A 17,540-nucleotide genomic window follows, 5' to 3' on the forward strand; every position below is an offset into this window, starting at 1 on the left:
AAGCATGTCATGTAAAAGTAAACAAAGATTTAGATCGATCGTCTTTTAATCTGTTGGTAAGTAATTAAAATTTTTTTTTTTTAAGTATAAAAACTATTTTTCCTAATTTTGAAGAATAAAAGATATTGAACAAATGATTTACACATGGTATACGAAATGTTATTTTGATTCCAATCCATATTTGGCAAGCAAGTGGACTATAATCTCGGTTGTTCCATTAACAATTGGAAGATTGGTATGAAGCTGATGGGAACTTTGTTCATATTGAACTACAACTGCCTGCATATCTTCTCTTCTTCTTATGTATAAAAATCAAATTGTGTTTGTTTGTTTGTCTGTTCCGTATAGACTCAAAACCGATTTTCTTGAAATTTGTACACGTCACCTGTTTAACTGCCCAGCCAGACCCACTCGACTCAGATGGGGACGCACCTCATCTTAGTCGCAGAGTTCCTGGATCTGTTCCTGTTTAGTTCCTGTTTAACTGACCAGCCACACCCATTCGACTCAGACCCAGATCCCTCTGCGCACACCACATCTTAGTCGCAGAGTTCTTGGATCTGGACACTGAACAGAATCAGGTAGACGAAAGATAGAACACAACAAACAGCTACAACAACCTGGGCGTGAAACTGAAATGGAGTAGATATCTCAAAGATATGAACCGAAGGGGAATGCGTCGCACTTCTGATGCAACTCGAAAGGAAGAAGTTCAGGGGTTTAGGCCAAAGACAGTACACCGGACGTTTACGTTAATTTGTGACAGAGTCCTAACTAGGAATACGTTTCTGAAGACTTTTGCCGGCAGTACTTAAGGGTGCTGACAACCAAGAAACCTTGTTTCCTAGATACAGAACAATTGTTTAGTGAATGGTAAACTATGCAGAAGTTGGGGGTCCACTGAGTGGTTTCGGCGAGGGTTTGACCGATTCTCATGTAGAAATATCTGCTATGGCATCAGTCTCTGTGGCCTACTCTAGATTATCGATATGGTACAACATTCAGGCAGTGCTATTCATTGATGCCGAGAAGAGTGCCTCAAGGGGCAGAGCAACAACGGGCACTGGGCACTGGGAAAGTAATCAAAATTGAGATCCTTGGAGTTAGAGAGTCATATAGGCTTCTGGAGGCCACAATGTTGGCCTATTGCCATCAGAAAAGAAAAGGAAAAAACTTTTTACTTTGCTCCTATTCCCTCACTTATGCTGGCGACATATGGAAAATTTTTTGCCTTGGTTGGCGGAGGATGATGCAAAGACCTTAGTCGTCGAGACACCCAAGTTGGCCAGATTAAGACCCATTGTGATCCCTCAACTTCTCTCTTCTACTTCCGATGAATTCTCTTTAGATCTAACCGTTCGTTAACGTGCTTAATGGTGCCACCGGGATGAGCTAAGCTCTGCAGTTCACCGTTCGCACCTCGGGCCGGAGTCCAAGTCGGAATTGGATTATCTAGCTTTAGTCTGAGACTGGTTTGGAGTCCGGTTTGGAACTCCAAACTGATCTCCGACTCCTGTTTAATATACGACTCCGACTTCAAAATCTCTACACTGGTCGCCTCTGCATCCCTCGTTCGATCTCGCCAACAAAAACCAGGTCCAATATCGTTGAGCTTCAAATTGAATCGAGCAGCAATCATTGACACATTGGCGGAGTTCTTCGCAATCCCGAAGGCCTTGAAGGCGATGTCGATGCAGAAGTGGCTGCTCAAGCGAATTTTCAAGTTAGTCGGCGCTAAATTCGGAAGCCACTGTGGAGCAGAGGTTAGTATGTCCACCTATGACGCCGAACGTCTAGGTTCAAATACCTGCGTGAACATCAGAAAAAATTTCAGCGGTGGTTTTCCCATTACGAATGAAGGCCACCGTAGCGCAGAGGTTAGCATGTCCGGCTATGACGTTGAACGCCTGGGTTTGAATCCTGGCGAGACCATCAGAAACAAATTTTTCAGCGGTGGTTTTCCCCTCCTAATGCAGGCAACATTTGTGAGGTACTATGCCATGTAAAACTTCTCTCCGAAGAGGTGATGCACTGCGGCACGACGTTCGGACTCGGCTATAAAAAGGAGGCTTAAACTTGAATCGAACTGCACTCATTGATATGTGAGAAGTTTGCTCCTGTTCCTTAGTGGAATGTTCATGGTCCAAATTTGCAATTTTTGCATAAAGGGAACATTTGTGAGGTATACTGCCATAGTTAAACTTCTCTACAAAGTGATGTCCCCTCCACTTATCATTGAGCTTAAATATTCAACGGACTGCACAAGTATAGCCAGTCCATCAGGCCATATGGAGCTCACCGGGCGGGAAATGAGGCGACCGACGATTTTGTCATGTGTAAATTGCTGATTCAATAAAACTACGCCTGTACATGTTTCTTGGTGTGATGGATGCTCTCTACCATAAGCTTAGTCTGACCCCGAGGGTAAAAACAGGATTTCACTTATGCTGAGGCTAAGAATGCATGGTCGTATCAACGTTAGGTCATTGATGTTGCTCTGGTCTTTGGTTGCGAGAAGCAGCCGGCGAAGGTGGAGCAAATTTTGTGTCATTTTGTCGGAAACACACACAGGATTATGGGTGAATACCTCTATCCGTTTCTGAATTCCCTTCAGTTAAATAGCCCTCTTGTCATTCTAGACTGCTGTAGAAGTATGAATAGGTTTATTCGTTGAACATATTTTTGCTCGCCGAGGTCCATCAAAAATGATTCAGAATTGGATATAGCTCCCACATTATACTCATAGGGTAGGTGTAGGGTATTATACAGTCGGCACCGCCCGACTTTTGCCCTTCCTTACGGGTTAGGAATTCAGAATGGTATTTAGTTATGGAAAAGGATTGATTTATACGAAGCATAAGGGTCCCACGAATTACCAGGGGTACTTATTTTTTAAAAAATTTAAAACTGAAAAAATTCAAATATTTTGCGGTAGTCCGTGGAACTCTTCAGTGGGACCCTAAGTTGCCATTCTGTTCTATTCTCATCCATTCACGTATTTTTAGTCCAAAACCCTTAACCAAGGATAGATGGCGATGTATGCATAAGATTCACCTGAAAAAATTTGGCCTTTTTTCTAAATCAATAAAATTCAAAATCCTTGATATGAATTCAAGGATGAATTCCAAGAATTCACTCTCAGAAACTAAATCTGCTTAATAATAAACAAGATTGGCTTTTACTTTGAGTAACTGAAAGTGAAAAAATTCTTGAAAATTTTTAAGACCTAAGGAAGGTGTTCCAACTCCTTTGAAATTAAAAACCCCCAATACAGCATCACATCCTTCCCCCCTTTAAAAAATACTTACAATGATATTAAATTGGTTAGACCTTGAAATGCATAAGCGGGTAGTGTTTTAAGGCCACAATTTTGCAAATTTAAACGTTTTAATTTCGTCAAACCATAGAATGCTAAAGGATCCAACAGCTCCAAATTGTTGTCAGCCAAAGTCCTGCAAAGGAGAGAGAAGAAGAAAAAACAAAGATTAGGAAATTAAAATATTTACTCAGACCCACAAACCAACACAAAACATAAAATTAATGACTAATGGCCGCAATAAACAAAAGTGTAATAATAATAAAGTTATTTATGAAACTGAAATTTCAATTAAATTTCTTTGCTAGAATGAATGTAGATTAAGATAGGGAGAATATAAAAAAAAAAAAATTGCAAAAGTTTTTCTTTGCAAATTTGGTTTATTGCACGTTGGTCTTGTGTCCTTCCCATGCCACATCATTCAACCCATTTTCGGGTTCACCACAATGAGTAATGACTCTTGAGTCGCTTCAGTCTTGCAGGGTTGCAGGGGCTACAACAAAAGGAAGCCTTCAGTTATCTTGCACGTTTACTCATTTTGATGGCGCTTTAAATGACGCATTGTCTTTGGGTTTATACGCCACACTCAACCCTCTTCACCAAAAAGAGTTGCGTTTTTTGGCACTTAAAACAATGTCGGCACTCTTGCTCATATTTCCACAGCTAGTGGAAGTTTTTGTGACCCCGACTGGTGTTACTGATATGAATGTTATCTGCTATTTTTCATTCGTTCAAAAGGATACTAGGGTTGCCAGAGTATTGTGAAAATAAAACAAGTAAAAGGGTGCTAAGTTCGTCCGGGCCGAATCTTGGGAACCCACCACCATGGATTCTGCTAAACTATGGGAACTATATCTGGTTATAGAACGATTTGGACCAGCACAGTTTTTGAGAGTCATAACGGCACATTGTGTTCCGTTATGACTCTCATCGAATTTCAGCCAAATCGGACAAAAATTGCGGATTCCAGGGGCTCAATAAGTCAAATCTGGAGATCGATTTATATGGGAGCAATATCAGGTTATATACCGATTTAGACGGTACTTTGCTCACTTGATAAGGGTCATAACAGAACACCATGTGCAGAATTTCAGACAAATCGGATATAAATTGAGGCTTCCAGAGGCTCAAGAAATCAAATCGGGAGTTCGGCTTATATGGGAGCTTTATCAGATTCTTGACCGATTTAGACGGTACAAAGCACAGATTTTGAGGGTCATATCGGAACACTGTGTGCAAAATTTCAGCCAAATCGGATGAAAATTGCGCCTTCCAGAGGCTCAAGAAGCCAAATCGGGAGATCGGATTGTATGGAAGCTATATCAGGTTATAGACCGATTTGGACCGTACTTGGCACAGTTGTTGAAACTCATACCAGAACACTATGTCCAAAATTTTCAACCAAATCGGACAAAAATTGCGGCTTCCAGGGGCTTAAGAAGTCAAATCGGGAGATCGGTTTATATGGGAGCTATATCAGCTTATAGACCGATTTGGACCCTACTTGGCACAGTTTTTGAAAGTCATACCAAAGCTGTTTGTGCAAATTTATAGCCAAATCGAACAAAAATCGCAGCTTCCAGGGGCTTAAAAAGTCAAAACTGGAGATCGATTTATATGGGATCTATATCTTAATCTGAACCGATATGGCCCATTTGCAATCCCCAACGAACTACATCAATATTAAATATCTGTGCAAATTTTCAAGCGGCTATTTTTACGCGTTCGAACGCTATCGTGACTCCGACAGACGGACGGACATGGCTGGATTCGCTCAGAACGTCGCGACGGTCAAGAATATATGTACTTTATGGGGTCTTAGATCAATATTTCGAGGTGTTACAAGCGGATTGAAATACACCCATCCTATGGTGATGGATATAAAAATGTGACATTTGCAGGCCTTTTATCCCGACCGGCCGATTAAAGTTCTTGCACTTCTACAAGGCTCATTTATGAGGTCTTTATCATATAAAAGCCGCATTAATTGCCCGATTTCTCAGACATTTTGTACAGTGACTCGCACTAGGCCCACCGGTATACGTACTAAAACGGTTTATATGGGAACATATTTTGATATTGACTGATCTGCCGACTGAAGGTCTTGAGCCCATAAATCGATCATTATCAACCGAATTCATTAAAATTTTACACAATGTGTTGTATTAAGCCCCTAGACATTATTGCACAATATTTTGTTTATCGGACCATAATTGGATAAAGATGCCATATAGACCGATCTTCCGATTCAAGATTTTGAGTCCTAAAAGGCGGATTTTTGAACAGAGTTCGATGAAACCAAAACTCCGAAAGAGTGACCAAGTGGAGAGCAATATCTCAAAACTAGGTTTAAAAAATTGGAGATGAAGTGCAGAAGATCGAGGCGCTTGGTCATCTACTCTAGGTCCGGCTAGAGAAATACATTTTCAGTAATGGCCAATTAAAGTATAAGTAAAAGTATCCGTGCGAACTATGGTCGAGATTGGATCATATTAGAATTCGAAACGTTTCGTGGTCTAAGATCAAGGGCTTATAAAAACTTGATTTAAAATCCGATATCCAACAAACTTGGATTAGGTAGAAGTTTTGGTCCTCTCGACATTCTTAACCGATTTGGTCTAGATCAAACTATATTTGGGCGCAGCTGTATATAGATCGGGGTACCGATCTATATATAGGGTTAATACAATTTGAAGAAACTTAAATGAGATATTTATCCAAGTTCGTCAAGTCCGAAATAAATACACCTCGAAATATCTATTAGCGACCCTATAAAGTATATATATTCTTGATTGTCGTAAAAATCTAAGACGATCTAGCCATGTCCGCCCGTCTGTCTGATAAAATGACTCTATACAAAATACAATACAAATTTTGTCCATGAACATTCCACTAAGGAACAGGGGCAAACTTCTCACATATCAATGAGTACAGTCCGATTCAAGTTTAAGCTCAATGGTAAGGGGCCTTCTTTTGATAGCCGAGTCCGAACGGTGTGCCGCAGTGCGACACCTCCTTGGAGAGAAGTTTTATATGGCATAGTACCTCACAAATGTTGTCAGCATTAGGAGGAGAAAACCACCGCAGAATTTTTTTTCTGATGGTGTCGCCAGGATTCGAACCCAGGCATTATGCGTCATAGGTGGACATGCTAACCTCTGCGCTACGGTGGCCTTTATTTTTGAAGGCTATGGCGCTATAACCTTCAAAAATAAAGATATTGAGCTGAAACTTTGCACAGATTCTCTTTTTGTCCATAAGCAGGTTAGGCTCAAAGATGAACCTAACCTGCCGACTTAAGGTCTTAGGCCCATAAAAGCCACATTTATTATCCGTTTTGCTGAAATTTGGGAAAGTGAGTTGCATTACGACGCCCGTCATCCTTCATCAATTTGGCGCCAATTGGTTCAGATTAGGATATAGCTGCCATATAGACCGATCTCTCGATTTAAGGCCTTGGGCCCATAAAAGGCTCATTTTATGTCCGATTACGCCGAAATTTGGAACAGTGAGTTGTGTTATTAAGACCCCATAAAGAATATTTGTTTTTGATCTGCATGGCAGCTTAAGTCGCTCTAGCTGTGTGCGTCCGTCTGTTCGTCCGTCTTTTGACCATATCGGTCCATATTAAGATATAGGCCCCCATATAAACCAATCTCCCGATTTTACATCTTGAGACTCTTGAGGTCAATTTGGTTGAAATTTAGCACAGTGACTTTCTCCATTACGTCTAGCATACCTGCCAAATATGGTCTCTGACATAGCTCCCATATAAACTGATCTTCCGATTATACTTTTTGAGCATCTAGAGGGCGCAATTCTTATACGATTTGGATAAAATTTTGAACACAACCTCTAACATACATGTCAAATATGGGCTGAATCGGTCTATAACCTGATATAGCTCCTAAATAAACCGATCTCCCGATTGTACTTTTTGATGCTCTTTGACAGTGTCTTTCTCTATTACCCCTAACATAGGTGCCAAACATGATCCGAATCGGTCCATAACCTTATATAGCCCCCATATAAACCGATCTCCTGACTAGGATTTCATTCATTGTTGTGTGTTGTGTTAATGAAGTGTGAAGTATAAAATTTATGGATACCATACTGGCTCTTAATTTTTTAGTATTCATGCATTATTTTATTCGATTATTTTCGTCTGCGAAAAAACTTTATTGGTTTCTATTTGTTCCATATGGAATTTTATAAGTTATTCTAATTTTTATATTGTTGGTTTTATTTTTTATGTTTTTTGCATGGTTCTTTTTGTCTACTAAAGACAACATAAAAAAATGTTTTAATTTTTTGTGAAAAAAAAATTATTGTACTTACAATTCCTCTAAATTGACGGCCATGAAGAAAGAATTAGCCTCCAAAGTAGTAATGTTGTTATTACCCAAGTCTCTGAAAGTAAATTTTTTGAGAAAAAATATAAAATTGTTGAAAAAATATACACAAGGAAGTCTTGATATTAAAGATAAAAAAACAAGTAAAAAGGCATTAAGTTCGGCCGGGCCGAACTTTGGATACCCACCACCTCGGGTACATATGTAAACCCCATTTCGTCACAATCCGGTGAAAATTGGATAACTTAACCACCCAAATTTGGCACGGACATTGAGTGGTCTAATATATGTCACTATTCAATTTTATAGATATATCCAATTATAAACCGATCTGAACCATATTACTGTGGGATATCGTGAGGCTGTTTCAAATTTCAGCGAAATCGGGTAATAAATAAAGCTTCTATGGGATTCAGTCCCCTTTTTGGCAGATCGGTCTATATGACAGCTATATCTAAATAAAGTCCTATCTGTACCATATTTGGGTCAGATATTGAGAGGCTTAAAACTGCGCACTATTCCAAATTTCAGCGAAATCGGATAAAAAAATAAAGCTTTTATGGACTTCAGACCCTTTATCGGCAGATCGGTCTATATGACAGCTATATCTAAATACAGTCCTATCTGTACCATATTTAGGTCGGATATTGAGAGGCTTAAAACTGCGCACTATTCCAAATTTCAGCGAAATCGGATAAAAAATAAAGCTTTTATGGACTTCAGACCCCTTATCGGGAGATCAGTCTATATGGCACCTATATCTTAATATAGTCCGATCTAATCCATATTTGGGTCAGTTGTAGGGAAGCCTTAAACTACTCACTGTTTAAAATTTCAGCAAAATCGGATAGATAATAAAGTTTTTATGGGCATTAGACCCTTTATCGGCAGATCGGTCTATATAGCAGCTATATCCAAATATGGTCCGATTTGGCCCGTTCAAGAACTTAGGCAGCGTGCATCAAAAAGACGTATCTGTACCAAATTTCAGCTCAATATCTCAATTTGTGAAGAGTGATTACAATAGACGGACGGACAGACGGATAGACGGACAGACACACTTACATCGTTAAATCGTCTTAGAATTTTACAACGATCCGAAATGGTCTTAGTATTTTACGACGATCCGAAATCGTCTTAGTATTTTACGACGATCCGAAATATATATACTTTGCAGGGTCGGAAATTGATATTTCGATGTGTTGCAAACGGAATGACGAAATGAATATACCCCCTATCCTACGGTGGTGGGTATAAAAAAGAGCTAAAATTTAATTAACTGCTACAGAACATGAACAAGAACTTCATATGGAATCTCCCCTTAAGATTAAACTTATTATATTTCCTCCCTACATTACCCTAGATCCCATCTTACCAGTGTTTATTGGCTCTTCTCTAAAATGCCTCATATTTTCACGTATCTCAAAGACGCCGATGTTACTTTTGTTCCACTTCCTCACCAACACATACTGAATATTTCATTCACTTCCTTGGGCCTTCAAACAAGGCTTTATTGAGCTTAAAAGGATTTTGTGGGGGGAAGCACTTCCGCTGCCACCCAATCCTTGGAATTATGGCATTAACTCAAGTAGCCACCACCACCCACTATGTGGGGCAGACAGTTGTCGACGCAAAGAGTCCTTTTAAGAGCTACAATAAAATTCTCAAGCAGCAACATAGAAAGCTTCTGCCCAATTGTCTAGATATTTGAAAGCTTTCTGCTCAATTTTCTATCAAGAAGAGCAATGCCACACAAATTGATTGAATGAAAGTGAAAACAATGCTGTCTTCAATGCAATCAATCAGAAATGATGGTAAATACCATCAACGATAGGATAAACATCTTACGAGAGTATGAAATACATTTCGTTTGTTGGACAACTAAGAAGAAAAAACAAACTAAATATTTTTGTTATATGTTTAAGCTCCATGCAGTGAACAAACCACAGCATAGTCTACCAATCCTAAAAGAATACAAAGAAAGACATGGGTCTTACACAAAACAATGGCGTTGAAATCATATGGCCTAAGGGGGGGTTAAAGCATTAATAAATTCTAAAGAAAACTAGCATCATCGACTTTTGTTCTTCACAAAAAATCTTATTTAACTTTTCATTCAAGAATTTTTAACAAAAGTCTATGTCAAAGTCTTATTTTCATTGAAAATTTGGCCCCTTTTCCTAGCCCCATCCACATCCATTTACCACATCACAAGACAAGATGAATGATCCCCATAACTGTTTACAACTCATGTTCAAAATGGAAGGCGGCGTGAGAAATGTATCCTTCCTCCCTCCCATTGCGGGCTAATTTCTCAAAATGTTGTCGCTTAGGGTCGAGAGTTGGTGTTGACAGCGACTGTTAAATGTTGCTGGTGTAAGACTAAGAAATGGCAAAAACAACGGGGCCATTTCATGCCGTCATAAACAATGAATCAATTTCACAGCAATTCCGTGGAAATTCAATTGCATGTCTACAGACATGAGGGAGTAGAGGGCGGCGGGAGAATTCACTGCTTCAGCACTGAAAAGAATGAATCTAGAATTCATATTCATGGTATGCAATAAAAAAGAATCTCAAGAGTGAAACACTTATAAATGTTTTGTAATGGCCCTTCTGCCTTCTCATCCTCAAGTCTTTTGTGATGACAAGTGAGGAAAGAAATGACCAGCAAGGAATGTCCAAGGTGCCACAATTGAAGATATGGTTGAATATTAAGAATTTTTGTCTTCTACATCTGTTCCATAGCGAAAGGGAAACAACCAATCCAATTAAAACAAGTAAAAGCATGATAAGTTTGGCCGGGCTGAATCTTGGGCACCCACCATCTCGGATATATATGTAAACCAAATTTCGTCACAATCCGGTAAAAATTAGATAACTTATGCACCCAAATTCGTCACGGACATTGAGTGATCTCAAAAATATTAGTCACTGTTGAATTTTGTATTTAAAATATCAACAAAATCGGGTAATAAATAAACCTATTATGAGCTTTAGACCCTTAACCGGCATATCGGTCTAAATGACAGCTTTATCCAAAAACAGATCTTTTTTACCATATTTGGGTCAGATGTGTGGGTGGCCTAAAACTTCTCACTGTTTTAAATTTCACTGAAATTGGATAAAAAATAATGCTTTTATGGGCTTCAGACCCTTTATCGGGAGATCAGTCTATATGGCAGCTATATCTAAATATAGTCCGATCTGAAGCATATTTGAGTCCTATATTGGGAGGCCTAAAAATACTTTCTGTATTAAATTTCAGCAAAATAGAATAAAAAATAAAGCTTTTATGGGCTTCAGACTCTTTATTGCCAGATCGGTCTACATGGCAGCTATATCTAAATATAGCTCGATCTAATCCATATTTAGATCAGATGTCGGTAGGCTTAAAATAACCAACTGTCGCAAATTTCAGCGAAATCGGGTAGTAAAGAAAGCTTTTATTGTTTCACAACCTTTATCGGAAAATCGATCTATATGGCTGCTATATCTAAACACAGTCCGATCTGAATCATATTTGGGTCAGATATCGGAAGGCCTAAAAATACTCACTGTTTCGAATTTCAACAAAATCGGATGAAAAATAAGGCATTTATGGGCATTATTAGACCCTATATCGGAAAATCGGTCTATATAGCAGCTATATCCAAATATGGACCGACTTGGCCCATTCAAGAACTTCACCAGAGTGCATCAAAAAGACGTATCTGTGCCAAATTTCAGCTCAATATCTCAATTTGTGAAGCCTGTAGATGATTACAATAGACGGACGGACAGACGGACAGAACACACGTACATCGTTAAATCGTCTTAGAATTTTACGACGATCCGAAATATATATACTTTATAGAGTCGGAAATTGATATTTCGATGTGTTGCAAACGGAATGACAAAATAAATATACCCCCTATCCTACGGTGGTGGGTATAACAAGTAACAGCGTACTAAGTTCGGCCGGGACGAATCTTGGGATCCCACCACCAAGGATTCTGGGGCTTGTAAGGGCTCAAGAATTCTTATTGGGTGATCGGTTTATATGGGAGCTATATCAAGTTATAGACCGATTTGGACCGTACTTGGCACAGTTGTTACAAGTCTTAACAGAACACTACATGCAAAATTTCAACCAAATCAGACAAAAATTGCGGGTTATAAGGATTCACGAAATTAAATCGGGAGATCGATATGGCCCATTTGCAATCTCCAACGACCTACATCAATATTAAGCATCTTTGCAAAATTTCAAGCTGCTAGCTTTACGTGTTGGAACGGACGGGCGGACGTACTAACGGACATGGCTAAATCGACTCAGAACGTCGAGACGATCAAGAATATATATACTTTATGGGGTCTTAGGAGAATATTTCGAGGCATTACAAACGGAATGACTAGATTAGTATTTATATACCCACCTATGGCAGTGGGTATACAAATTTGTTTTCAATCCATGAGAAAGGGATTCCCAAACAAACTATCTCCTAAAGACAGGGTATTAAAAGAGTAGTGAAACTAACCTTTCCCTGAAGAAAGAATACTAAGAATCAGAAGGGGTACTCAAGTGGTCCTTTCCCTTAAAAATGGGTACTAAAACAACAGAATACTAAAACTACCCTTTCCTGAACTGAAACTACCCTTTCCTTTAAGAAAGGGAACTAACACTACCCATTGCTTTGTTAAAAGCTAGCTTATGTAGTGGTTTTAGTATGCTTTCCCCATGGACAAGGTAGTTGTAGTACCTTTTCCCAACGAAAAGGGCAGTTTGAGTTACTTTTCTTAATGGACAGGATAGTTTTAATACCCTTTCCTATGGAAAGTTTAAATATCCTTCATAAAGAAAAATGCTAGTTTAAGTACCCTTTCCCAAAGAAAAGGCTAGACTTAGAACTCTTTCCTTTGGGAAAGGGTGTAGTGTCCTGTCTTTAAGGAAAGTTTAGTTTTAGAACACATTCTTATGGAAAGGGGTAGTTTGATTGCAGTTTCTAAAGGGAAAGGGCAGTTTTAGCACCTTTTCTTAAGGGAAAGGGTAGTTAAGTACCCTTTCTTAAGGGAAAGGGTTGTTTTAATACCATTTCCTAAGGGAAAGGATAATTTTAGTACCCTTTCTTTAGGTAAAAGTAAGTTTTTGTACCCTTTCTTAAGGTAATGGAGAATTATAGCACCCTTTCTTAAGGGAAGTGGTAGTTTTAGTGCCCTTTCTTAAGGGAATGTGGAGTTTGAGCACTCTTCTTTAAGGAAAGGGAAGATTTGGTTCCCTTTCTTAAAGTAAAGGATGGAGATTTTAGTACCCTTTCTTAAGGGAATGAAGAGTTTAAGTACATTTTCGTAAAGGAAAGTGTAGTTTTAGTACCATTTCTTAAAATAAAGAGTAGTTTTAGTACACCTTCCAAAAAAGAAAGGTTAGTCTTTGTACCCTTTTTTAGGGGAAGGACAGTCTTAGTACTCTTTCTTAGGGGTAAAGGTAGTTTTTGTACCCTCTCTTAGAGGAAAGAGTAGTTTAAGTACCCTTTATTAGGGGAAAGGGTAGTTTTGGTAATCTTACCTCAGGGCAAGGTTAGGTTTGGTACACTTTCTTAAGGAAACGGTTATTTTTGATTCACTTTTCCTTAGTTATGAAAGGGTAATTTTAGTACTTTCAAATGAGAAAGGGTGTTTTAGTACCCTTTCCCTTCAAAAAGCGTAGTTTCAGTACCCATTCTTTAGGGCAAAGTTAGTTTTAATACCCTTTCATAAGAAAGTGGGGAGTTTCAACACTCTTTCTTAAGGGAAGGGGTAGTTTTAGTACCCGTTCTTAAGGGAAAGCTTAGTTTAATTACCCATTCTTTAGAGAAAAGTTAGTTTTTGTACCCTTCCTTAAGGTAATGGGGAGTTTAAGTACATTTTCTTAAAGTAAGGGGTTGTTTTAGGGGAATGTGGCACTTGAGTACTCTTCCTTCAGGAAAGGTCAGTTCTTTTCTTAACGGAGCGTGTATTTTTAGTACACTTTCTCAAAAGAAAGTGTAGGTTTAGTACCCTTCCATAAGGGAATGAGGAGTTTCAGTACAAATTCTTAAAGGAAAGTGTAGTTTTAGTACCCATTCTTAAAAGAAGGGGTATTTTTAGTACCCTTTCCTTAAAGAAAGGGAAGTCTTAGTATCCTTTCTTAGGGGAAAAGGTATTTTTGGTACACTTTCTTAGGGGAAAGGGTAGTTTTAGTAACCTTACTTCAGGGCAAGGTTTAATTTAGTACTGTTTCTTAAGAAAATGGATAGTTTAAAATGCAAGTTTTGCCCATGAACATTCCACTAAGGAACGGGAGCAAACTTCTCACATATCAATGAGTGCAGTCCGATTAAAGTTTAAGCTCAATGATAAAAGGCCTCCTTTTTATAGGCGAGTCCGAACAACGTACCGCAGTGCGACACCTCCTTGGAGAGAAGTTTTACATAGCATAGTACCTCACACGTTCCCTCACGTTCAGCGTCATAGGCGGACATGCTTACCTCTGCGCTAAGGTGGCCTCCTGGGTACCCTTTCCTAAGGCAAAGCGTAGATTTAGTACCCTTTCTTAAGGAAAAAGTAGTTTTAGAACCCTTTGTAAGTGAAAGGGCAGTTTTTTTAATACCCATTCTTAGAAAAAGGGTAGTTTTAGTACCGTTAGTTAGGTAAAGGTCTGTTTTTGTACCCTTTCTAAGTGAAAGGTCAGTTTTAGTCCCCTTTCTTAATGGAAAGGATATTTTTAGTACCCTTTCTTAATGGAAAGGGTATTTTTAGTCACCTTTCTTAAAGGAAAATTGTAGGGAAATTGTAGTTAAGGTGCCCATTCTTAAGGGAAAAGGTAGTTTTATTACACTTTCTTTATGGAAAGGGCAGTTTTAGTACCCTTTCTTAAGTGAAAGAGTAGTTTTAATATCGTTTCTTCCATTTTCCAAGGGAAAGGGTATTTAAAGTAACCTCTTGTAAGGTGAGAAAAATTATCTATTGAGAGCCCATTTTTGGCGATTTGTAAAGAAAACTTTAAAATTTTAAACGACTTTCAATGAGAGACAAAATTTTGACCTGATTTTCTATGAAAATTTAATTTCGAAAAATTTTTTATGAAAATCTTGTCGGTTTTGACTACAATCAAATCAAATTTCTACCAATCTTCTCTGAAAATCATCTTTCGACAAAGTTTTGTCTTAAAATCAAATTTTAAAGAAATTTTTATATAAATAAAATTTTGACAAGTTTTTCGAATTCTATACCCTATTCTATACCCACCACCATAGGTTGGGGGTATACTTATCTAGTCATTCCGTTTGTGACACCTTGAAATATTCTTGTAAGACCCCATCGTCTTGACATTCTGAATCGATCTAGCCATGTCCGTCCATCAGTCTGTCGAAATTACGATAGCTTTCGAACGTGTAAAGCTTGCCGCTTTGCATAGATACTTAGTATTGATGTAGGTCATAGGGGATTGCAAATGGGCCATATAGGTTAAGATTTAGACATAGCTCCCATATAAACCGATCTTCCAAATTAACTTCTTGTACATTTATAAGCCACAATTTTTGTCCGATTTGGCTGAAATTTGGCACGTTGTGTTCTGTTATGATTTCCAACAACTATGGTAAGTACGGTCTAAATCGGTCTATGACCTGATATAGCTCCCATATAAACCGATCTCCCGATTTGACTTCTTGAGCCCCTGGAAACCGCAATTTTTGTCCGCTTTGGATGAAAATGAGCATGTTGTGTTTTATTATGACTTCCCACAACTGAGCCAATCAGGTCCATGGTCCAAATCAGTCTATAACCTGATATAGCTCCCACGTAAACCGGTCTCTCGGTCATCCGTGTTCGGTTCCTAGAAGCTTCAATTTTTGCTGGTTTGACAGAAGTTTTGTATGCAGAATAAAATTATGACCTTCAACTTAATTTGGCGCTCAATTTCTCTTATATAAACCGATCTCATGATTTTATTTCTTGAGCAGTTCTTATTCAAGAATTTGATAAATCCATGAGGATTTCTTTATATGACCTTCCTTTATCCTTTTTAGCTGTTTAAGACTTGACTAATCCATGTGGAGTGTAAATGCCCATCGAATTCAAAACGAATTTCACATATTTTCTATTTTATAAAGTTTTATTCCATCGTAACGCTTATTGTTCCCCAAAATCGCTCCAAATATTAAGCACACACTGCTCAACTAAACTACATAAAAATAAATCACACGAAGAATATATTTGCAAAAAGTGGAGGTTGCCTGTTATCCCACCGCTACATAATTCATGATGGTGTTGACAATGGCCATTTTAGCGACCATAATGTTGCTGATTCGTATGTAGTAAATTCACTTAGATATCCATGAAAATTTATGAGATGCATGTGGAAAAATTCTCTTGAAATGTCCATTTATTCATTCTGAAATTCGCTTATTTAAGCATTTAACACCCCAGTCCCAAGAATGTAAACAAACCAATGGCCAGGAAAAGGGAAAGTCATTAGTGAAGAGAACTCGAAGAAGATGTTAGTTTATGAAAAATTTTAAAGAAAATCTGTCAATGAAAAAATGTAAAGTGGAAACATGTTAAAAACATGACGATGAACATACCCAATGACCTAATAGGCATAGAATTGCATGAAATTAATTAAAATAAGTAAGAGCGTGCTAAGTTCGGCCGGGCCAAATCTTATATACACTCCACCATGGATCGCATTTGTCGAGTTCTATGCGCGGTATCTCTTTTTAGGCAAACAAAGAATCTTAAATAAGAAGTGTTATGCTATTGGAGCTATATCAAATTATAGTCCGATTCGGACCATAAATGAATGCTGAACGTTGTAGAAGTCAATGTGTAATATTTCAGTTAATTCGGATAAGAATTGCGCCTTGTAGGGGCTCAAGAAGTAAAATCGGGAGATCGGTTTATATGGGAGCTGTATCAAGCTATTGATCGATTCAGACCACATTAGACACGTATATTGAAGGTCATGCGAGAAGCCGTTGTACAAAATTTCTGCCAAATCGGATGAGAATTGCGCCCTCTAGAGGCTCAAGAAGTCAAGATCCCAGATCGGTTTATATGGCCGCTCTATCAGGTTATGTACCGATTTGCGCCATACTAAGCACAGTTATTGGATATCATAACAAAACACCTCGTGCAAAATTTTGGCCAAATCGGATGACAATTGCGCGCTCAATTGGCTCAAGAAATCAAGATCCAAGATCGGTTTATATGGCAACTATACCAGATTATGGACCGATTTGAATCATGCCAAACACAGGTGTTGGAAGAGATACCAAAACACCACGTCCCAAATTTCAGTCAAATCGGACGAGAATTTCACCCTCTAGAGGCTCAAGAAGTCAAGACCCAAGATCGGTTTATATGGCAGCTATATCAAAAAATTAACCTATTTGAATCATGCTTAGCGCAGTTGTTGGAAATGAAACCAAAACTCCACGTGAAAAAAATCACTCAAACCGGACGAGATTTGCGACCTCTAGAGGTTTTAAGAAGTCAAGACGCTAATAAAAAACATTTGGGCAAAATTTCAAGCGGCCAGCTTTACTCCTTCGAAAGTTAGCGCAATTTCGACAGACAGACGGACGAACTTTAAACGACATGACGATCAAGAATATATATGCTTTATGGGGTCTCAGACGCATATTTCGAGGTGTTACAAGCAGAATGACTAAATTAGTATACCTCCATCCTATGGTGGAGGGTATAAAAAAAATCTTTACAATTAAATTTCTCAAACAAGTAAAAAGGCGTTAACTTCGACCAAGGCCGAATTTTGGACACCCACCACCTCGGTTATACATGTTATACCACCTTTCATCAAAATCCGGTGAAAATTGCATAGCTTATGTCCCATAGCAGTATATATCGAAAAA

General features: G+C 38.4%; 1 protein-coding gene across 1 annotated transcript in view; it reads right to left on the bottom strand.

Annotated features, from left to right (window-relative positions):
• Positions 1-17,540, bottom strand: part of LOC106085100 (uncharacterized) — a 63,696-nt gene that overhangs the window by 28,369 nt on the left and 17,787 nt on the right. The window contains exons 2-5 of the mRNA XM_059365748.1: positions 7,655-7,726; positions 3,309-3,452; positions 1,356-1,703; positions 785-844 (exon numbers count right to left, since the gene is read on the bottom strand). Of these exons, the coding sequence (XP_059221731.1) occupies positions 785-844; positions 1,356-1,703; positions 3,309-3,452; positions 7,655-7,726 (624 nt within the window). The remainder of the gene's footprint in view (positions 1-784; positions 845-1,355; positions 1,704-3,308; positions 3,453-7,654; positions 7,727-17,540) is intronic.

This window comes from Stomoxys calcitrans, chromosome 3, assembly GCF_963082655.1.
Source record: "Stomoxys calcitrans chromosome 3, idStoCalc2.1, whole genome shotgun sequence".
In the NCBI taxonomy this organism is placed as follows: domain Eukaryota; kingdom Metazoa; phylum Arthropoda; class Insecta; order Diptera; family Muscidae; genus Stomoxys; species Stomoxys calcitrans.